The 23,270-nt window shown below is 46.1% G+C and overlaps 1 protein-coding gene across 1 annotated transcript; it reads left to right on the top strand.

Annotated features, from left to right (window-relative positions):
* Positions 1 to 2,348: 2,348 nt before the first annotated feature.
* On the top strand, positions 2,349 to 15,878 carry ATOX1 (antioxidant 1 copper chaperone). Its single transcript, XM_058292659.1, has 5 exons — positions 2,349 to 2,386; positions 2,625 to 2,913; positions 8,903 to 8,978; positions 13,239 to 13,407; positions 15,736 to 15,878. Exons 1-4 carry the CDS (start codon positions 2,349 to 2,351, stop codon positions 13,361 to 13,363), a joined length of 528 nt encoding a protein of 175 aa, XP_058148642.1. The 3' UTR covers positions 13,364 to 13,407; positions 15,736 to 15,878.
* The last annotated feature ends 7,392 nt before the right edge of the window (positions 15,879 to 23,270 follow it).

Raw genomic sequence — 23,270 nt, 5'->3', positions numbered from 1 at the left:
AAAATGCCTCATCAAGGACTTACAATATATATCTAACCAAGATCTTCCTTTCTCAAAAAAATATAATCCCTTCTCAAAATAGAATAAGCAGCTATTAGGGGAGCTGTATTTAAAATGTGTGCATTAGGTATAAATAAATTACTAGAACTGAAAATGACTTCAGATGTTAGACAATCTTCCTATTAAATTTACTACCTAATTAGTGCACATCTTAAAATATATCTTTCAAACAGTCTTACTCATTTAGATGAAAGTTTTCCCCTTGCAAGATTAAAGAAGCATATATTTTCTAACATAGAAATTACTTTCATCCCTGTAACTTGGTTCTTCTGATCATATGTTGTTACTACAATGATTTTCAGAGATATCTGTAGGAGCTTGGGGGATTTATGGTAGTAAGTATTCCTGTAACAAAAGAAGGCCAGGACATCTAACATTTTCTACAGGTGTATTTCAAAGCACTGGAACTATGACATTTGTGACTCTGCAGCAAAAATCTTCGCTGCCTTTTGTCAACCAGCATTGCTTTTTTTCTTTCTGATCAAAAGATTTTAATAGCCTGGCAAACAAATTTAAAGGATGCAATCCAGATAGCTTAAAGAGAAGTGATTTTGATCAGTACAGACATTTACCACAACCCAGGGCAGAACTAGCATTTTCTCTCTGAGAGTGTCACCCATATATTTTTTTAGTAATTAAGGAAGGGCACCTCTAACATTACAGTACCTCCAGGTGAGTAAGGCAACTGCAGGAAAATCTAAAAATAAGAAAAAACTCACCACAGTCCTGATTCAGCTTAAAGCAATAGTGCAATCCCCATCATACCCACATCTTCCAAAACTATCTTGTTCAAGGCAAAGTTACTGATGATGCATATGGCTTTTATCACAGTGATGCATTAAGTAAACAGGTGTTTGCTGAGGGCATTTCAAAATGCATCATCTACTCTTCCCCTCTAAGGTTCTGCCTTTGATGCCAACCATGGTTTTAGGCTTAGCCTAAGAATGAAAGACTCTTTTGCTTTCCTTTGATTAAAACAAACAAACAAACAAACAAACAAGGAAACGGACTTGGCCCAGTGGTTAGGGCGTCCGTCTATCACATGGGAGGTCTGCGGTTCAAACCCCGGGCCTCCTTGACGCGTGTGGAGCTGGCCCATGCACAGTGCTGATGTGCGCAAGGAGTCCCGTGCCACACAGGGATGTCCCCCGCGTAGGGGAGCCCCACGCGCAAGGAGTGCACCCGTAAGGAGAGCCGCCCAGCGCAAGAGAAGGTGCAGCCTGCCCAGGAATGGCGCCGCCCACACTTCCCGTGCTGCTGACAACAGAAGAGGACAAAGAAACAAGAGGCAGCAAAAAGACACAGAAAACAGACAACCGGGGGAGGGGAGGGGAATTAAATAAATTTTAAAAATAAATAAATCTTAAAAAAAAAAAACAAAACCCTGTCATAATCTCCACAGTACAGGTCGCCATTAAATATCTGAGGTGGCAGAGGGTTGCCCTGAGTAGGCTTCTTTTCAGGAGAGATGTTTTTGAATAGCCATTGCCTCTGTTCTTCTGACATTTTGATATCCACCTCCTCAAATTGGAACTTGTTGGCTTCCAGAAATCCAACATCCTGCTGTTTCTTCTTTATCGCCACAAAGCCAGAGGAAGGAGCAATGAACACGCTGATGGCCATTCTCTCTTCCGCCCAGGACAGAACCTCTGCCGAGGGGACTCCGGGCTGCGGCCGACGCAGAGGTAGAAATACCGGCTCTGAGCCACCACCGTCGCCCGCAGAGACCTCGGGTTGGAGAATAGCTTGGGGATATCGAAAACTGCGTATTTAACAAGCTTTCTAAGCAGTTCTATTGATGAGAGATCTTTGAAAATTACTAACTTAGACTGAGCTCCCTGGCAGGGTCCTTGGATATTTCCAAGGACAGAGCAACCTTGGTACCGTGTGTGTGTGTGTGTGTGTGTGTGTGTGTGGTGTTTCGGGATTTCACATGCCTGTTTCTCTGTAAGCGTCCTAGAGCCTCCCTGCCTCCACGTCTCCACACACACCTGTGGGGCTCTTTTATTGTCATCTAGTATCTCCATCTGCGTGTACCTACTTCCCAGTCTGAATATCCCTACTTCCCAAGCCATGCCCACTTTTGTCTTCCAGCTTTTGTTCACGCTGTTCCTTGTGCCTAAAAGTCCCCCGCCTCCCTCCCTCCTAAATAGCTCACCTTCATCAGCTGAACTTGTGCCCTTTCCCCTTAGCTCAGATATTACATCCTCCAGAAGCCTCCCCTTTTCGAGAACGCTCTCACCTCCCTTACTCCTGTCTGAATTAGGGACCTTTTACTCGGTGGCCCCATGATACCCCATCACAGCTCCTGTACAGCTGCATCACAGTAAGCTTCCTTCGCTCCCTACCACGGTACTTCGTTTTCCACCACTGCTTCCTGGATGCCTAATACAGAGCTGGTCCACGGGTAGTACTTCATATATGTTGACTGAGTAAATGAGATGCTGTCTCATGGGTAAATGGGATAGTGTATTACATATGTATTTAGGGAGGGAAGGGATCTCTACTATTCACGATGATGCCCTTGTACTTCCGGCCCGTATTCACGGTCTAACACTGGGTAGGCGTTTTAAAAGTGCCCAGGAAGCAATAGGAACTCACCCAGCCAGCTTCTACCGGAAGCGCACCGGCCTCTGCTCCCCGTCAGGAGGCGCCTGTTGGCTCTCGGGCTGCGCCAGCCCCGGCCCGCGGAAGAGGCGGGGCCTAGCAGCCGGTCGGCCCCAGAAGGGGCGGGGCCTGGCCGAGTGGCGCGTCCGCTCTTCGCGAGCATACCCGGAAGCGCAGCTCCAGCCACCTTGCCAGAGCCGAGTGACGCCGCCGTCGCCGCCGCTGTTACCGCAGTCGGTCATGCCGGTAAGTGGCTGCGGCGCCCCCGTCCTGCGCCAAGCCTCGGCTGCACTGCCGCTTGGCCACCTGTCCTACACACTCCCTCCCCTAGTTTTGGGGACCCTCCAAAAAATCGGAACCGAAAGTAAAGTGAATCTAGGAGCCAGATTTCAGAACGTCGGAGTTGTAACGCTTCCAGCGATTACAAGCCCAAACCCTCCTTGCTTTTTACTGGGAAACTGAGTCCGAGAGAGGAGGCAGTCACCCAAGATTACACAGGAGTTGGTGGCGAGCCGGGAAAAAGGACCACTTGTCTCTGCGCCTTCCACCTGGATGCCTCTGTCTGTGGAGCTTAAAGAAGTGGGGTGTTAGGAACAAGTAGGTGGGCCCGACTATTGCCTCGCTGACTGGACAGGTTTTCAGAGGTCCTTATTTTTCTTCACTTCCCCTGCCCACTCTAGCCAACTGCTAGGTCACTGTTAGACTAAACCAGGGATTCTTAACAAGGGGTCTGTGAGCTTGAATTGAAATTCAAAAAAACCTTATTCTTGTAGGCACATGTTGGTGAGGGTGTGATATGTTTATTAAATAATACACAGTATAGTGTGGACTTAGTTAGGGACCCGTGGTTTTCACCTCACTGGCAGAGGGGTCCGTGGAACAAAAAGGTTGGGAACCGGTGGACTAAACTGAATGGAGACAATACTTGTAACCATTTCAACTGGTCACTTTCTGAATACAAGTGCCCCAGAGAGGTTCAGGGGCCTGCCCAAAGTCACCTAGTTACGCAGCGGAAGAGTTTGGGGAGGAATGAGCAGGTCTTAGCATACGTTTGCAACTCAGCCTTATTGCACTTATATCGTTGCTTGTGGCCTCATTTTGTAGGTAAGAAACGTAGGCCTTTTACAGATTAAAAAAAAAACAGCACAGTAATTTCAAGATTGTGTTGGGAGGAGGGCGGAACCAAGACTAAGCCCCTTATCTTCAGACTCATAGTCTCTCCTGGCCTAACCACACAGGAAAGTGCCCTGCAAAAGCAGTCACACAGGCTTGGGAGGAAGTTCCAATCCCAATTCCTCCCTGAGACCCTTGTTGGGATCATGTGGTGTTTAGCATCACCCCATCCCCCAGAGTGCCGTGTCCATGGCTCTGCTCCAAGTGTTGTTCCACTTATGTCTGTGCCTTAGCAGCCTGTCTTCGGGGAGCTGATTGGTAAGCCAGAGGCCCCCTGGGCAGAGCCAGGCACATCTCAGGTGTCCGTTCCCTTGGGTCTTGCCAGGTACCTTGAGACAAATCCTCAGGCAACACAAACTGTGGACAAAGAGACCAACAGAGTCTGCCCTCCCAGCTTAGCAAATCCACTTGTGGCATTAATCACTCTGTGCCTGGGAGAGTGGAGGCCAGCAGGGTTTTTGTGGAGGGTGGCAGTGAGGGAAAGGCCGGCTTAAGGATCACTCTATTCTTTGTCCTTTTGTGGGGATTTTGATGAACCAGAGACTCTCTAGAGAAGATGACGGGGATGGGGGAGGCATGTGACACAATATCTGGAGATGAACTGCTGAAGGAAGGAGGGTGGTAATCCAGAGACTGCCTTCAAAACTGGAAAAGAAAAGGTGTATCATGTCATGGGTTTCTTAGACAACCATTTAAGAGCACAGGCTGTGGAGTCCCAGAAATCTCTGAAAATCTGTGTCCCCACCTACCAGCTGGGTGAACCTGGGCAAGTTGCTTTACTTCTCTGTGCCTTGGTTTACTCATCTATAAAATGGGGATAAAAACTCTGACCTCAAAGGACTATCATATTAACTGGAAGAATGACAGTAAAACATGTAGTACAGCCACTGACATAGCTGGTCCCCACAAAATGGTAGCACTAGGGTAGACCTAGGAGAGAGGGTTAGAACCATAGGCAGGCAGGTTTCCACCCCCATGGTAACAAGGACTACAGTGGTTCAGGATTAGGCTTTGAAGATCGCCTACATCCAGTCGAGGTCCTCCTACTCACTAGGTCTGTGACCCCAAGCGAGTGCCCTAATCTCAAAGTCAGTTTCCTTCTTGGTAAAGAAGGAATAATAATAATACCTACCCCATAGGATTGTGAGGATTAAATAAGACAAAGCATGTAAAGTGCTTAGAACAGTGTTAGGCTCATAGCAGGCAGTCAATTGTATTAGTACTAATAAACTGCCAGTCACCAGGGTGTTCACGGACTGAAGGTCCCAGATATTTAAGAATTCCTTTGCTGAAAGGGGACTGGGCAAAGTGACCCCACTCCATCCTTGCCTTTCCAGTGGTGAGGTTCTGCCAAAGAATTTTATAGGTTACTGGACTTTTCATCTACTTTTAAGAACTCATTTTTTAGTTCTGACCCATCAGGGCCGAACTAAGGTCAAGCATCCAGTTTTAGCAGTCTGGAGAATCTCCTGTAAAGAATAGATTACTCTGTCCATTTTGCAGATCCTCCGCTACCCCCAGGTTCATTTTTGCAACCCAGTTGGGGGAGGAGTCATAATGTTTGCTTCCAGCAGCTGCCTCCTGGCTTTTGACCTCTGTACTGTGGAGGATGAAAGGGCATCCATTCCCTGTCATCAACAGCAGAAAACTTCAGATATCTATTAACTTTAGGTTCTTGGGCAACAAAAAATTTGTCCTCTCTCTATCCTGAAGAAGGTGTTCCCACTCTCAGCTCCTGCAACAAGTCAGGGTTGGGGGGGGTAGTGGATGGCTGTGCAGTTTCCTGTTCCGGAATTAGCATTATTTCCCTGAAGCCAAGAAAGGCCTGAATTCACATCCCATCCTCAGCACTTACTGTAGGCAGCTTAGCTCCTGGGATCCTCAATTTCCTCCTGACTTTCCAAGCTGGGTGACAACTAACTTAGATGCTCTATAAAGAACATTTGACACGTAGAAGCCATTCTATAAATTTAGCTCTTACATTGATCTTGCAAACAATTAAAGCTCTGGACTGTGTGAAGGTGCAAACCCTACTGATGAATCTTGATTGCTGGTTATTCTAGAGCAAGGATCAGCAAACGTTCTGAAAGGACCAGATAATTAATATTTTAGGCTTCACAGTGATTCTCTGTTAAAACTAATCAGCAAAGCTATTCTGGTAAAGAAATGAGCTTGTCTGTGTTCCAGTAAAACTTTATTTATAAAACCAAGTCACAGGCTGTAGTTTGCTGATCTCTTTTCTAGAGCAGCACCTCAAACTAATATGGGTAGGAATGACCTGGGTGTTTGGTTAAAATGAAGATTCTGATTTCAGGAGGTCTGGAACGGGACCTAAGAGTCTGCATTTCTGATAAGCTCCCAATGATGCTGATACTGTTAGTCTGCTGAGGACAACAGTTAAAAGACAAGATTTTGGACTATCCGTAAAAATCCTTCTTTTCAGAATTTGTTGTGGTTGATATTGAATAGTCATGAAACAAGCTGAAGGAACTGGAGGTGTTTAACTTGGAGAAAAGGAAAACCGATCTTGTTCTTTAAGGCAGTGTTTTAGTTTCCTCGTTGCGCAAGCAAATACCGTGCAATGGGTTGGCTTACACAATGGTAATTTATTGGCTTAAGGTGTTGAGGCTAGAAGAAGTCTAAATCAAGGTAATGCTTTCTTCCTGAAGACTGTCATCCTGGGTCTGGTGCTGGCAATCCTTGGTCCTTGACTCCTCTGACATATGGCAGTGCAAACGACTGCCTCTCCTGGCCTCTCCCTTCTCTTCCGTTTTCCTTCTGGCTGCTCGCTCTGGGGCTTTTTTTCTTTCTCTCTGACTTTCCCTTTAAGGCCTTCAGTAATAGGATTACGACCCATTCTGGGCCACCCCTTATCTGAAGTAACCTTATCAAAGGATCCTATTGACAAGGGTTCAAACCCACAGGAATGGATTAAGTTTAAGACCATTTTTTTCCTGGTAACATAGCTTCAAAAACAGGTGGGTTTTGGAGATTTGGCCTTGATAAAAGTAGTGGTCTCCTAGTCACAGAAAGTTGAACAATCCAACACTAGAAAACCAAGCTGTTTAACCCTTTGCCTCAGTTTCCTCTGTACAACAGGATTATAATTGGGACCTAAGGGTATTTTGAGACTTGGAAAGAGTTTGAGATGCTGCTTAGTCCAGTTTTCCTCAGTAGTGCTGTGTATTTACCCCCTGCCTCATCCTCACCCCTTGTAGACTAAAAAGAATCGGGACCCACCCCAGATACACAGAGACAATTGAGGTAGATGCTTGGCGAGCTACCCTTTCTACAAGCTCCCCAGGGAATTATTGTGTACATTGAAGTTGTGAAACAGAAACATGACTTGAAAGGAAAGAAGGAAATGGAACAACTTAGTTACAATAATAATCCAGTGGTTAACTTTTTACCCAATGTAAGCCAGTACCAGGCTCCAGCCTCTTTTCTTTGTGTATTAGTTATCCCTTGCTCCTGGGTAACATATCACCCCAAATCTTTGAGGTTTAAAACAGCAGACATTCATTATCTCATAGTTTCTGAGAGTTATGAATGTGGGAGCAGCTCAGTTGGGTAGTTCTGGCTGAGGGTCTTTCATAAGGTTGCAGGGAAGATGACAGCAATGGCTGCAAACATCTGAAGGCTTTACTGGGGCTGGAGAATCTGCTTCCAGCATGGCTCATCCATACAGTTGTTGTCTGGGGGTGCAGTTCCCCTGGCTTTTAGCAGGAGGCCTCAGTTCCTCACCATGTGGACCTCCATGGGATTCCTTGAGTATCCTCATGATATAGCAGCTGGCTTCCTCTTCAGGGAGTTATCCTAGAGAGAGAGAGCAAGGTAGAAGCCACAAGGTCTTTTATGACCTAGCCCCAGAAGTCACATAGCCTTGCTCTGCCACATTCTTTTGGTCACACAGACCATCTCTGCTCCATTGTGGGATGGGACTACCCAAGGGCATAAAGAACAAGAGGCAGGGATCATTGGGGACCCTCGTGGATTCTGGCTACCACACCTAAAGTCCTACATTCATCCCATTCAGCATTCTGGAGAGGTACTACTATCCCCATTTTGCAGATGTGGAAACAGAGGCACAAAGAAGTTAAGTAACTATTCATTGACATACAGCTAGTAAGTGGCAGAGCTGAGACATGAGTCTGGGTCCATCTGATTCCAGATGTCCTCATTTCCAGAAAGGTTCAAATAAAGGAGTATTGATGTAAGCAATTCCTGTCTGAAGGCAATGGAAAGGACCCAGAGGTCCTCTATCAGCCATAACCATCATCTGTTCTTTCATCAAAATGTATTCAGTGCCCACTCTGTGCCAGGCACTGTTTCAGATGTTGGGAATGCCGCAGGGAACTGAACAAAGCTTCTGTCTTCTGAGAGCTTCCCTTCAGGCCCCAGTTTGATAGCTGGTGACTCTAGGATACAGTCTGCACAGAGTCCTGGAGACTGGGTTCCCTTCCTGCCTGGTCTTCATCTCACTGGGGAGCCCAGGCAAATCCTTGCTCTTCCCTGGACTCAGGTGTTCTCTCTGAGAATGAGGTGCTTGGACAAGATATACCAGAGTCACCTGGAAAGCTTATTAGAAATAATAGATGCCCTGCCAGACCGGCCGAGCAGGTGTTGCAAGCTCCCAGGTGATTCTGATGCAGAAAGTGACTTTCTGATGCCAGATCAGCATTGCTCAGAGTATGGGGGCTCCCCCATCAGAGGTATTAATGTCCTGAGACAAACCACAACTCAATAATTGGTATTTGAAAATGAGACTGGAAAACCAATATTTTAAACCAGCTCTCCAAATGATCCAAATGTGTGCCAGGCTATGTGCTCAAGGTCTTATGGGGATTATCTCAGTAATACAACAAGCTGTGAGCTATAGAAACCCTTGGTTACTCCCATTTCAGTTGAAGAGACTGGGACTAACAGGCTCCTGGGAAGTCTGACTAGACAAATCCTGCCCAGTCTGTCTACCTTCTCTCTGGGCCTGAGAGGACTCGTGTGCTGGCAGGCTGTGTGGGTCACTCTGTGGCACTTGGTTCATGGTCTCGCTTTGCAATTTCAGAAGCACGAGTTCTTCGTGGACATGAGCTGTGAGGGCTGCTCTAATGCTGTCACTCGGGTTCTCAACAAGCTGGGAGGTGAGTGAGTGGCCTCGGCTGGAGGGGGAGGGGAAGGCACATACAGTTATTTCATGTTCAGAGGCACGCAGACATAGAGCATTTTTCCTTTAATCTGATAATAATAGAAGAACTAGAATGTATTGAGCACTTAGCCTCTACTAAGTGCCTTACGTGAATCACATCATTTAATCCTTACCACAGCCCTTTTCAGGTAAGTCTTTAACTTTTTTTTTTTAATGAGAGAAGTCGAAGGTTTACAGAAGAATCATGCATTAAATATAGAGTTTTCATATACCCTGTCTCCTAGTATTAACGCTTTCATTAGCTTGGTACCTTTGTTACAATTGGATGACCTCCATTTTAAACAGGAGGTAACTGAGGTTCAGAGTAGTTAAGTGACTTGACTGGGATCACACAGTCAAGGTCCAGAACCTTCGCAGTTCCAGGTAATATGTTAGTGGTCTCCAGTGTTTTTTTTTTTTTTCTTTTCATTCATATTGTGGTAACAATGTAATAATTCCCGCTTTAACCACTTTCAGGTATACAGTTTAGTGTAATTATATTTGCAATGTTGTATTACCATTACCAAGATCCATTTCCAAAACTTTTCCATCACCTCAAATAGAAACTGCACCCATCAAGCATTAATTCCCCATTCCCTACCCCCACCCCAGCCCTGGTACCCTATCATCAGCTTGCTGTCTCTGTGATAGTTGTTACATGTAAGTGAGATTGGACAATATCTGTCCTTTTGTGTTTCTAGTTTGTTTCATGCAACATGATGTCTTCAAGGTTCATCTGTGTTGTGATGTATATGAGAATTTCATTTCTTTTTTTCACAGCTCAATAATTTTCCATTTTATACTGCATTTTGTTTATCTTTTCATCCACTGATAGATACTTGGTTTGCTTACACCTTTTGGTTATTGTGCATAATGCTCCTAAGAACGTTGGTCTGCAATATCTCTTTGAGTCCCTGCTTTCCATTCTTTTGGGTATCTATGTAGAAATGGAATTGCCCAGCCATGTGAAAATAACTATACTTAAATTTCTCAGCAACTGCCAAACTGTTTTCCACAGTGGTTGCACCATTTTACATTCCCACCAGCAGTGCATGAGGATTCCTGTTTCTCTGCATCCTCATCAACAGTTACCTTGTTGCGGGGTTGTGTTTTTTTTTTAATACTAGCCATTCTAGTGGGTTTGAAGTAGTGGTATCTCATTGTGATTTGATTTGCATGTCCCTAATGGCTAATGATGTTGAACATCTTTTCATGTATTTATTAACCATTTATCCTCTTTGGAGAAATGTCTGTTCAAGTCCTTGGCCTATTTTTTTTTTTTTTTTTTTTTTTTTTAGTTTTTTTGGGGTTTTTTTTTGTTTGTTTATTGGCCTATTTTTTTAATTGGGTTGTTTGTCTTTTTGTTGTTCAGTTTTAGTTCTTTATGTGTTCTGGATATTAAAGCCTTATTAGATTATGGTTTCTGAATATCTTCTCCTGTTCTGTATGTTGTCTTTACGTTCTTTATAAAGTCCTTTGATGCACAAATGTATTCAGCGTCAATGAAGTTTAATTTATCAATTTTTTTATGCTTTTGTGGTTTTTTGTTTATTTTGTTTTGTTTTTAGGAGGTACCAGGGATCAAACCTGGGACCTAATCTAGGATTTTATAGTTTTGGTTCTTATATTTAGGTCTTTGATCCATTTTGAGTTAATTTTTGTATATGGTATAAGGTAAAAGCCCACTTTCATTTTTTTACATGTGGACATCCAGTTTTCCCAGCATCATTTGTTGAAATGACTATTTCCCCATTAAGTAGACATGGTACTCTTGTCAAAATCAATTGACCGTGGATTCCAGTGTGTTGGCTTTCAGTATATGACACATTTGAGTGTAGTTTATCATTTTCATTATGGTTTTTAAAATTATAATATTTTAAAAATAAATTTTGAATCAGTTGTTTGAAGAACTCCTGAAACACCTTTTTTTGATATATTTAGAAAATCATTGTTCTTGTTCAGTCCCCCTGATTTCACAGCAAAGGAAATTGAGACTCAGAGAAGGTCAGTAGGGTAACAACTGGTGGTTAGAGTTTTGGTAGTACCAGAGTCCAGTCAGTCTTCTAAGATTTTCTTTTTTAAAACCCTATATAATAATTATGCCCGATTTGCAAGGGTTTCCTCACGAACATGATCTCTTTAGCCCTTTAGGAATCTTCTGAACAGTACTTTCCATCTGTGGATTGGAGGTGTTGACACCAGTGCCCAGGAGGGAAATGACTAACCCAGTCTCCTGCGGCATGTTGGTGGCTGGTCTAGACCTGTGAACTGGGATCTTAACTTGGAAGTGGAAAGAACCTGGCTACTAACTTGCCATGTGCCTGCGGGCACTTCTGCCTGGGGCTTCAGTTCCCCCACTGATATCACTGTATTCACTTTTGCTGTAGATCCGTTAGAAATGAAACTGCTTGGAAGCCCTCACGTATGCAAAGCAGCATGCCTGGGATGAGATGGGGGCGGGCTTGCCTTTTCCTCTCACAGTTCATGGCCACCTGCCCAGAAACATGGGTTTCAAGGAGCACAGTTTGAAAACCACTGTATTAGATGATCCCAGGTTTTCTTCCAGCTCAGTGTTGCCACCAAAACTTTATTCCAAAGAACAAGGAGGCACTTCTTAACCAAAAGACAAAAATCCACGGTAAAACAAAGACACACTTTACTTTTTTTTTTCTTTCAGGTATCCATTACATAGAAATCAAGGCTAAACCCTGTTTCATGTGTTTTTGTTTTTTGTTTGTTTAGGAGTTACCTGAGATTGAACCCAGGACCATGTACATGGGAAGCAGGCACTCAACCACTGAACTATATCTGCTCCCCAGTGAGAGTTGTTTTGTTTTGTTTTTCATTTTTTGTTTGTTTTCTTTTTAGGAAGTACGAGAGTTTGAACCTAGTACCTCATATTTGGGAAGCAGGGACTCAACCACTTGAGCTGCATCTACTCCCCCAAGTGATTTTTTTTCCTCTTTTATTTATTTATTTTTTTATTTTTTTATTTTTTAAGATACATAGATCACACAAAATGTTAAATTAAAATTCACGTGATTTTTAAGGTCCCATGAATGACTGGTGCTTGCAGCTCGGCCTGTGAGCGTGGTCCCATTTTTTCTGTCTTTCATGACTCTTTCTACTTGGGTGGCCTCTTAAGAAGGGTTTTCTGAGTTGGTTGGGGCCTAGGTGGGCACTTGAGCTGGAAAGGACGAGTGGGGCTGGCCATCCTCAACTTTTCATGTACAAATGGGGAAACTGAGGCCCAGAACGGGCAGGACCAGCTTAGGGTAACCCAGCAAGTCCATGGAGAAGCCAAGCCTAGAACCTACCCAGGGCCTCCTCCTCTGTTGTGTTGTCTCAACAGGACTCACCCTGGGTGCTCCATGTGCTGCTGGGGCTTCAAGTTGGCACAGCCTTTCAGAAGAGCAGTTTTGCCATATCTGTTAAGGCGTAAAATGTGCCCATCCGTGGCCCCATTATTCCTTTACTATGAGTTCATGGTACAGAAATACTTTCGCAAGTTTACTAAGATATAGTCAAGGATGTTACAATAATGGTAAAAAATTGAAAGCGACCTCAGTGTCCTTCAACAGGAGACTGATTAAACATTGTGGAGCATCTGCACTGTGGGAACTATGTAGCTGTTAAGCAGAAAGTGACATAGATCTGTGTTTGCTAAAATGGTAAGATATCCTGCACACTGGAAAGTGAAATACAGCAAGATGTGTATTAGCATGATGCCATTTGGGGGAATGGCTTTTCATTTGTCTTTCTGGGAGAAAGACAACACACCATCCACCTTGGTCTCTAGGGGCACTTTCACTTTCTAAATTTATTCAGACGTGTTTGCTTTTTCCTTTTTATATAATAACGTGTATTTATTACTTTTGCAACTGAATATAAAATTCAAATAAGCACTCATCTAGAGCAGGCATCAGCACACTGCAGCCTGTGGGCCAATTCTAGCCCATAGCCTGTTTTGTATAGCTTGTGAGCTAAGAATGTTTTTTTCATTTTTAAAGGGTTGCAACACACACAAACACATATGCACATACACTGAAGAATGTGTAACTGACCGTATGTGGCCCACATTGCCTAAAATATGTACTATCTGGCCAATTACCAAAAAACTTTGCTAACCCCTAGTCTGAGAGGAAAGGAGAAGAAGTCTAACTGGAAGGGTCCCTGCTTCCTTCCCTTCCTCACACCCTGTTTCCTCTTCCTGCAGGAGTTGAGTTTGAAATTGACCTGCCCAATAAGAAGGTTTCCATTGAGTCGGAGCACAACATGGACACTCTGCTAGAGACCTTGAAGAAAACAGGAAAAGAAGTTTCCTATGTTGGCCCCAAGTAGCAGGGACCTGGGCCTCCAGCCTGCAGGATGAACCAGAGGGGCAGGTGGGTGAAGCTCCTGCCCGTTGAATGAACCTGCCCGCTCCTGCCTAGCTGACCTAGCTGACCCTAGGCCTTTGAGAGCTTATGCAGAAAAGGAGAGCACCTTTTCTGGGTCATTTTCAATGTGCAGACCACCTTCTTTGGAGAAGTTACAAATATTTCACTATTATTTAATGCCAGTCACAAAGTTCAGGGACTCCTTCCAGCTCCCTACAAGTAGGCAGAGCCCTGTCCAGGTCCCCTTTGTGTCTGGAGGGCAGCGGGGCCTTATTTCATGGTCAGCAGGGTTTCAGCATGGAACAGTGTGTCTTCTGCTTTGATAAACTGGCCAAATAGATGAACCCTCTGCCCTGGCCTCATGTTCCAATGCACTGACCAGGCAAGGTAATTCAGGCTTTGCCTCTCTCCCCACTAGGAACTGCTGCTAGTCCTGAGCATGCTCTTGGCCCAGACTGGTGTAACACAGCTGGATGTTCCCTTAGATTTTATGTCTTCCAGGGAGGCAGGTAAATGGCACTCTGTCCACACTCTTTCTTCCGGATATGGGGCAGATCTTACTCATCGACCCTGCGTCCTTCTCACTGTGCCCAGCCAGGCTCGGAGTCCTTCACAACAGAGCACGCCTGGCTCTCCCTCCCCATGCAGTGCATTTGACCTGTGAATTAAAATGCTTGCCATCCCCAATGTGGCTTGGCTGCCTCACCGGAACTGAGAAAAGTGAGGCCTGGAGAGGGGAGTAACTTGACCCAGTCCGCACAAGGAGTGGCCGAGGCAGGGCAAGAGGCAGGCATCCTGAATCTGACTGTCCCTGGGGGTTTGTGCCTGTGAGGGGGCCCCCAGGCAGAGCCAGCTCCTGCCGACTGGCGGGTCCAGACAGTCCGCCGTGAGGGCAGCCTCCTTCCTGAAGCCTGACATTTGGAATCTCACCTACGGTGGTGTCCTGTGTACACGGTGACATCGTGAGAAGTCTGAGGTGTCTGTTTTCCTTACCCCCTTTGCATCCATGGATGATCCCCACATTCAGGAATGAGCCCTGGGTGGATAATTGGGGTTCTGGGATTCTAATTCAGCGCTACCCTAGTTTCTCCCTGCAACTGTGAGCCTATCTCCTTTCTTCCCTGAGATTTGTTCCCTTCATCTATAAATGGGTCTAAACCTTCTTCACCCTGTTCTGCTGCCTCCTGGGGTTCACCGTGAAGTCCCCTCTAAACTGAGGGTTAAAATGCCACAGCTCCCACCACCCTGCAGAACGGTGTGCATCACACAGGTCCTCCACCTCGGGGGCTTTGTGGCGAAGGTGAGCAGGTGGGGCTCCGGCCTCTCTGGCTGTCCCTAGTAACCCTGCTTTTGTCTTTCATGTTGAGCATCCATGAAAGATGGTAAGACTGTTCTATAAAAGTGCTCTGTGACAAGACGGGGTAGAGGGAGGGAAGAAGAAAAACCTCTGAGCTGGCAGTACACGTGGGGGAGCCCTAACCCCTTGAATTGGAAACTCTTGGCTTGGACACGTGAATTTGATTTAATACGTACTGGTTCTAAACCATGTGTGCCTTAGTGTGCATTTTTCCCATAGGTGTCTTATTTAGTTAGTTTTGGCTTTTTCACCTTAGGAAATTTCAAACATACCCAAGTAGAGTAGTAAATGAATCCCTACATACGCATCACGCAGATCCAGCAGTTATCAAATCATAGCCATCCTCATTTCATATATGGCTGACTCCCCCAGATGATTTGGAAACAGACATTGAGCATCATGTAATTTTCTCTGTAGATACTGCAGTGGACGTATATAGTTTGGGAAAGGCTCCCAGACATTCAGATGCACAGCCCTGGGTAAGAAACAGACCAGTGAGCCTTACCCCACACCCTCCAGGTGGCTTCTGACTTTGGAGTCTATTATAGGAGGTTTATCAGTGACTTATTTGCGATCAGCCTTGGGAACAACACAGAGGGAGAAGAACCTTCAGTGTTTCTTGATGGTGAAGTCATCTTGATCACCTGGCTTTGACACATCTGTTTGCTCATGATTTCATTCACTGCTTTCCCAACCTAAACCTGAAACAGGAGGGGAGTACTGTTCGCTGTGTAGCCCGGCAGCCCTGAAAGTTCCCCAGAAAGGGGCCTGAAGCAGTGGCTGGCTTAGGAAGGATAGTGGGTTCTGGCTGAAGCAGGTATACCAGCCTTGGTGGGTGCTGGCCCGGCATTCTGGTTCTGCTGCCCAAGGGTTTCTCCCTCACCCCCACTGCAGCCTTTATTGCTTTTGCATTGTTGCCATGTGCTCAGCAGGTGGCGCCCTTGTTCCATGTAACGTCTCCTCTCTCTCTCTGTTAGGACTGCTGAGCCTCTCTTCCTGGCTTCCAAATAGACCTGGGACCTGGCAGTTCTGCTCAGCAGTGGGAGTTCCTGTGGAGACCCACCCTCGGCCTTGCTCCTCCCTAGCTTCCTTGCAATAAAGTCAAGCTGCTTTTGTTGGAGGTGCTGTCTCTTGCATAGTCTTTATGTTGCTTGCTCACACACAGGCCTTAATATTTGCAGTGCTCGCTTGGATTGGAGTTTCAAAAGCTCCTGAGTGGGAGTCAGGGGCTTGGACCCTGGTTCCATATCTGATAGTACTTTGCTGTGTGGTCTTTAGCAAGCCACTTGCCTTCTCTGAGCTTCATTTTTTCTCATCTGTAAAGTGAAGAAGTTGTGCCAGATTGCTTTCTTTTCACCACTTTCTTGGACTCTGTTTTGAAAAAAATTTATCAAGTGAACTGCATTTAAGAAATGTCTAATGTTAATTAAGGCAATTAGATTAGTGGAAAAGATAATAGGTCATGAAGACAAACTGCCTGGGTTAAACTTTCAGCTCCAGCACCTCCCAGATCAGCCACCTTTAACAGCCACTTAGTTTCTCAGTATCTACACGCACAAAATGTCGTCATGGCATCTACTGCAAATGCTGCAAATGATGGTTATGAGAGTTAAATGAGGTGGAACATGTAAATCACTTAGAGTATTGCTTGCCAGGTAGAAATCACTCAGGAAACACTAGCTATTTGCTCATTTTTCTGTATTTCATTCATCAACGTCTACAAATGGCCACTAGAATTCTGGTCAGCCTTAAGAATTAGTGCCTCACAGAGTTCAGTTATGTCAAAAGAAAAGCAACATTTTTGTCTGTGTAACTTTGTTTAAAAATTAATAAGGTATTTCTTTAAACCAGGAGTTATCAAACTTTTTGGCCTTAGGACCCTTTTACACTCTTAAAAATAATTGAGAATGTCAAAAAGCTTTGGGTCATGTCCATCTATATGTGCCGTTTTAGAAATTAAAATAGGAATTTTTTAAAAAGATTTATTTATCTCCCCTCCCCCCCACCCCGGTTGTCTGTTCTCTGTGTCTGTTTGCTGCATTGTCTTCTTTGTCCGCTTCTGTTGTTGTCAGTGGCACAGGAACCCTGTGTTTCTTTTTGTTGCATCATCTTTTTTTGTTTGTTTGTTTATTTCTCTCCCCTTCTCCCCCCCCACCCCAGTTGTCTGTTCTCTGTGTCTATCTGCTTTGTGTTCTTCTTTGTCCGCTTCTGTTGTTGTCAGCGGCGCGGGAATTTGTGTTTCTTTGTGTTGCGTCATCTTGCTGCGTCAGCTCTCCGTGTGTGCAGCGCCATTCCTGGGCAGGCTGAACTTTATTTCACGCTGGGCGACTCTCTTTATGGGTCGCACTCCTTGCGCGGGAGGCTCCCCTACACGGGGGACACCCCTGCGTGGCAGGGCACTCCTTGTGCGCATCAGCACTTCACGTGGGCCAGCTCCACACGGGTCAAGGAGGCTCAGGATTTGAACCATGGACCTCCCATGTGGTAGGCAGATGCCCTAACCACTGGGCCAAGTCTGCTTCCCGAAATAGGAATTTTTAAAACACGGGAATATACAGTATGCATCCCATTAGTCATCTGAGTGGTAAGGTCATCGCACATCATACAAACCCAAAAACACTGCTGTATGCTTGTGAGAGAAGGAAAGTAAGAAGGCAGATAAAGTCCTACAGACCTTCTGAAAGGATCTGTGGGACCCTGTGTTGGGAATTACCACTTTACCCAGTTAATGGGCACTTATCAGGGCCCAACACTGCATTTGGCCAGCCGTGACCTTGGACCAGTCACTCAGTCTCTTCTAGAACAGTTTTCTCATCTGTGCAGTGGGTGTCTTAAGGCTTGCACCTCAGGTTGGTGAGGCTCCGGAACTTAGCAGCCAGAAATAAAATGTCATTTTTACTCTAAACTGGTGTGCTTGCATGATTTTGGTCCTGTTGTTAAAGTATTAAGTCTCAGAGCCAGTTCTGTTTTCCCAGACCCTCAGGGGCCCAGGGACTCCAGTGTTCAGAGAGGACTGGCCTTTGTGAGCTCTAATGATGGATGAGTTCTTTGGCTACCAGGGAAAAGTGAGTGTCCTTTGAATTTGATTCAATCCTTCCACCCTTTTTTTTTCCTGTCTCCAGATGTGAGACGTTTAAGACAGTTTCTTTAGGCTCTGGGAGCACAAACTTGAGGCTTTTTTCCATTTCCACTATTTCTCCAGGGGACCTGGTTCAGGCTCCCTGGCCCATTGGGAACATCCAAGGGTAGAGACACCGGTACCTTTTAGAGCAGGTGGTCCTCGGAGAGGATCCTGTCTTTGGACTCTGCCTTGCTCCTACCCCACCCCAGTTGGAATGCAAGTTTCCAGTGAAGCCCTTGGCTCTGTTCTTTTAGGCCCTGCAGAGGTTAGGGAAGTTCCCACACCCCCAGTAGCCCAGCTGACTGTCCACAGAGCAAATGAGATCGCAGAGCAGAGCGAGGCCTCCTGCAGAGGAGTGGGCACGGGGTGGAAGCCACATGCCCACGTGGTGCTCACGTGCTGCCGCCCAGTGCCGGCCTCAGCCCACATTTCCATCCTTTCCCACCTTCCTGCTCGACCTTCGCTGCAGCCAGGCCGCTCCTCATGTGTGTAGCTCTTGTTTATGCTGCCCCTGGAACCGGTTCCCCTCAGCCTGCCTCCCCACTACTTCCTTATCTTCATGTACAAGTCTGCCTCCCTCCCTTATGTACCAAGCCTCCATGAAGTGTGGCCACAACTGGAAGTCATTTCTCCTCTTGGCCCTCAAAGCATTTATGTCTCAAGTTTCAGTATTGTGGCAAAGTGTTTTGTCCATGTGTCTTTTTTGGTCCTCAAGGGTCAGGCCCAGCATCTATCTTAACCACCTGCTTGCTGAGCAGGCTCCTAGGGAGCGACGGGTGGATGGGTGATGGCTGCCGTGTTGGGGTGCTGGCCATGTGCCATGCACTGGCACTGATCTCATGTCATCCTCAGATGGTGGACCAGGGCAGTGCTCAGTAGGCGTTTGTTGAGTTCATCTTAAAGAGTAGGAAATAGCCAGTCTAATCATTTTAGCAGATTTATATTTTTTTTCAAAGATCCTTTCTTGTAAGTAAAGCCTGTGACCAGCCTTGGGGTGTTCCCAGCAACTGTCCAGTATTTCCTGGGTCCCTTGAGGAAAGTCTGGCCATGACGGATGGGGTAAAGCTGGAGCCAACTTTGCCTCCATCAACCCTACCCGTCCCCCCTGTGCACTGCTACTGCTGGAGGGAAGAACGCCAGTCCACCCCTTGGTGCGCTGGGCTGTCGGCCGTGGGCTACCTGCAGGCAGACCTCCTCCTCTACCCACCAAGCCTGAGCGCGCCACAGAAGAGCTCTGGCCTGCCCAGCTCCCCCCGACACAGTGAGGGAACTTGCCCAAGTCACCTTCCCGCTCAGCCTGCAGATAGATATGTGTTTGTAACTTTTGGGTGTTTTTTTAAAAAAACAGCTTTATTGACATTCAATAGATTACACATTTAAAATGCACAATTTAATACATATACAGGCGGCAGACTTGGCCCAGTGGATAGGGAGTCTGTCTACCACGTGGGAGGTCCGTGGTTCAAACCCTGGGCCTCCTTGACCCGTGTGGAGCTGGCCCATGCGCAGTGCTGATGCGCACAAGGAATGCCATGCCACACAGGGGTGTCCCCCGTGTAGGGGAGCCCCACGCACAAGGAGTACGCCCGGTAAGGAGAGCCATCCAGCGCCAAAGAAAGTGCAGCCTGCCTAAGAATGGCACCGGCCACATGGAGAAATGACACAAGTAACGCAGCAAAAAAAGAAACACAGATTCCCGTGCCGCTGACAACAACAGAAGTGGACAAAGAAGATGCAGCAAATAGACACAGAGAACAGACAACCGGGGTGGGGGGCGAAAGGGAGAGAAATAAATAAATAAATCTTTAAAAAAAAAACCATACATATACACATGCACACTTGTGAAACCATCACCACAATCAATGTAATGATCATATTTATCAGTGGAAAGAGTTTCTTCATACCCCTTGGGAATCCCTACCACCCTTCTCCCATTCTCTAAGCAACCATTGATCTGCTTATTTTCACCATTGATTAGTTTGCATTTTCTAGAGTTTTATATAAATGTAATCGTAACAGTGCAAACTTTTTTTTAAGGAGGTACCAGGGATTGAACCCTGGACTTGTATGTGTGAAGCAGGTGCTCAACCACTGAGCTACACCCACTCCACTAAACTCATTTTTGTCTGGCTTTTTTTCACACAGCTTCATTATTTTGAGATTCATCCATGTTGTTGCATGTATCAGTAGTTCATTTCTTTTAAAAAAAATAGTTCATTTCTCTTTATTACTGAGTAGTAAGAATTTCGTGGTATGGATATACCACAATTTATTTTCCCAAGCCCCTGTTGATGGACATTTGAATTGTTTCCAGTTTTTTAAACTGCTTTCTGGAGATAACAGATACATGGCACAAGGGAGTCCCAATAGACTAGACTGTCCAAACCCAACACATCCAAATCCAAACCAAGCTGCTCAACTAATAATTTTATCTACTGGACTTCCTCTTTCAGTCCAGCAATATCAAACCATGCATTGGACTTCAGAAGGTCTGGGTTCAAATTCCTCCCCCACCACCTAACAATTGTGTCTCCTTGGGGAAGTTACTGGTAATTTGTGCAACTCATTTTTCTCATCTGTTAAATGGGAATCCTAACAGTACCAACCTTATGTGACATTGTGGGAATTAAGTAAGATCATAGTGTGCCTATTACTTTTCTTTTAAGATTTTTAAAAAAATTTATCGCCCCCCCCCAGTTGTCTGCTCTCTCTGTCCATTCTCTGTGTTCTTCTGTGACTGCTTCTATCCTTATCAGCAGTGTGCCTATTACTTGATAACAGCATTCTGCAAATATTTTGGGTTGAACAGAAAGTTTTACAATTATATAATTTGAAGTCTGAAGAACTTTCAAAACTATAAAAGTTGAAAATGGGAAGCAGATGTGGCTCAAGCCATTGAACTCCTGCCTACCACATGGGAGGTCCCAGGTTTGGTGCCTGGTGCCTCCTAAAGATGAACAAGATAGCGAGCTGACACAAGATGATGCAACAAGAGACATGAGGAAAACACAATGAGAGACACAACAAAGCAGGGAGCGGAGGTGGCTCAGGTGATTAGGTACCTCCCTCCCACATTGGAGGTCCCGGATTCGGTTCCTGGTGCCTCCTGAAAAGACCAGCACACAACAAGCAGACACAATAAATGCCAACAAGGGGGTGGGGAGAAATAAAATAAATCTTTAAAAGTTGAAAATGTTTTGATCTAGTGATCCTTCAACCCCGGCAGGTCATGAAGAGTAGAAATGGGACCTTGGGGACCTCACCGCGGGGAGGGGCGGGGTTCAGGGCAGGGCCCTCTCTGTGGCATTCTCCTTTAATTAGCGTCTGTCTCTTCAAAAGCCCAAGTCTGTAATTTCTTGGGAGTGCCCATCAGAGCTGCTTTTGGACTGTTATGTCTTTAGGGACTGTGGCCACTTCGTGTAAGTGGACAAGACAAGTTTCCTAATCTGCTCTCTGCATGTTTCTGGGCAGAGATCATGACTGCTGATTGGACCCTTGAAATAAAAGATCAGGAAAAATGTAAAAAAAAAAAAAATTTTTTTTTGACTGAAAAGAAAATAATTTTTAAAAAATTAAAAAACCAAATAAAACAACAAAAAAAGATCAGAGCCTCTGGAAATAAGGGTGCCACCTCCCATTGGTCTGCTTCTCCTGGGCTCCTTGGATTCTGATCCTTTTAGAACCATAGGTCCCCAGACATCTAGGAGGCTGTATCGTGGATAAGAATGTGAGCTCTGCAGTCCGACGTGGGTTCAAGTCCCAACATGGCTGTTTGCAAGCTGTGTGAATTTAGGCAAGTCACATAACCTTCTAGAAATCTCGACGCTCCCATCTGTAAACACTGGGAATAATAACGCCTTCTTCTGAGAGTGAGACGTGATGATACGCGCTCACAGAAGGTGCTCAGTGTGGCCGTTAATTATGATTATTGTCACACCTTAGATGATGGGACATTCTAGCTTCATCCAGCCCAAGGTCCACATCCCCTACCTGTGATGGGTGGTCCCCAAGGCTTGGCCTGCCACCACCCCCGTGTGCTTCAGCAGCCGCTCCAGACGGTGCTGGCAGGGAAGGTTCTGATGTTGACCCCGCAGTTATCTCCCTAGCTTTTCTCACAATGGTGCTGGTTTGTCCTGACGTGCAGGGCATCAGTCTACCTCTTCCCCAAGGGGCAAAAAGACCTCTCCCTTTTCCACCCTTACCACCCCCTCTCTGGTCTGCCCCACAAGGCATAGCCCATATTCTCTGCCTCAGGGGCAGAGTTTTAGTTATTAGGATCCCCTGGTCACTAGCCTCTCTGTGGCTGTCTTTTTGCTGGTGGGAGCAGAGAAAAGGTGGGGAAGGGCCAAGCAGTTCTGGCCCTTCTGACCCCACGTCAGTTCACACAGTTCCCAGCCCCGCCTGGAAAGAGGAGGGCCAGGAGCTGAGCGAGCACGAAGCCATCAGAGCGACCCTGGGTGGGTTACCTCCTCTCCTCACCCCAGAGGGCTCAGGGCAGCCCCTGCCTCACAGGCAATGCACAGACAGCACCCAGCCGGAATGCCAGCCACCATATCTAACCGTTCGGAGAATGTGTTCCCTGAATCTTGCCATTCTGTAAAAGACCCAGGCCTGCACCGTCAGCCTACACCCGCCAGCGGGCCTGGCCCCAGCGCTCTCCTCCTCTCCCGCCCGAGAACAGTCACTGCCCCTCCCAGGGTCCGATTTGGAAACAGCTCTCACTGAGGCAGCCATTTGTGGGTATTTCGCTCCTTTTTATTTTGGCCTAAAGAGAAACTATGTTTCCCCACTCTGCACCTAGTAATTAGAGAGGCAAGAAAACCATTGAACCAGCGGGGAGGGCTGGAGGAAGAGGATGAAGGCTGAAGGCTGGCAGAGCAGCCCGGAGTGTCTCAGCGGGCCGGCTCCGTCCAGCACTGAGACCAGCACCTCAGGCCACGCTCCAGGGACGGCAGGGCCTTGGAGGACCCCCAGAATGTTAGCGCCGGGCAGGCCTTCAGAAGTCCGAGTCCTGCCGCCTCACCCGTTGTTCTTATTTTTATTATTCATGGAAATGTCTAGCTTATTATGGTGATATAGGATAATTATAAAAATGTAAAATAGGACTTCTGGGAGGATGGCAGACTAGAAAGACACAGGACTCTCTTCTCCTCCAGAAAAATAGCTAGAAGAGGACATCACCACCCCAGGGTCCTCAGGATGGAGGAATAAAATATGAATTAGCATGAACTTACTGGTACTCTGCTACAGAACGATTGTGACTCTAGCAATGGAAGAAATTATATCATTGACGTGGAAGCAGTGGCCATGGGAGTTGCTGAGGACAGGGAGAGGGAAAAAGAGGTGTGATGAGAGGGCATTTTCAGGACTCGGAGTTGTCCTGAATGATAT

This window comes from Dasypus novemcinctus, unplaced genomic scaffold, assembly GCF_030445035.2.
Source record: "Dasypus novemcinctus isolate mDasNov1 unplaced genomic scaffold, mDasNov1.1.hap2 scaffold_189, whole genome shotgun sequence".
NCBI classification, from domain to species: domain Eukaryota; kingdom Metazoa; phylum Chordata; class Mammalia; order Cingulata; family Dasypodidae; genus Dasypus; species Dasypus novemcinctus.
The sequence above is the reverse complement of the archived record's forward strand: the minus strand, read 5'-3'. Positions and strand labels throughout refer to the sequence as shown.

Excerpts from the sequence above, each read along its gene's own strand:
- ATOX1 (XM_058292659.1), top strand. The coding sequence starts at position 2,349 with ATGATACCCCATCACAGCTCCTGTACAGCTGCATCACA. Across the intron at positions 2,387-2,624 it reads TCCTGTACAGCTGCATCACA|GCGTTTTAAAAGTGCCCAGG; the intron begins GTAAGCTTCCTT and ends AACACTGGGTAG. Across the intron at positions 2,914-8,902 it reads TACCGCAGTCGGTCATGCCG|AAGCACGAGTTCTTCGTGGA; the intron begins GTAAGTGGCTGC and ends TTGCAATTTCAG.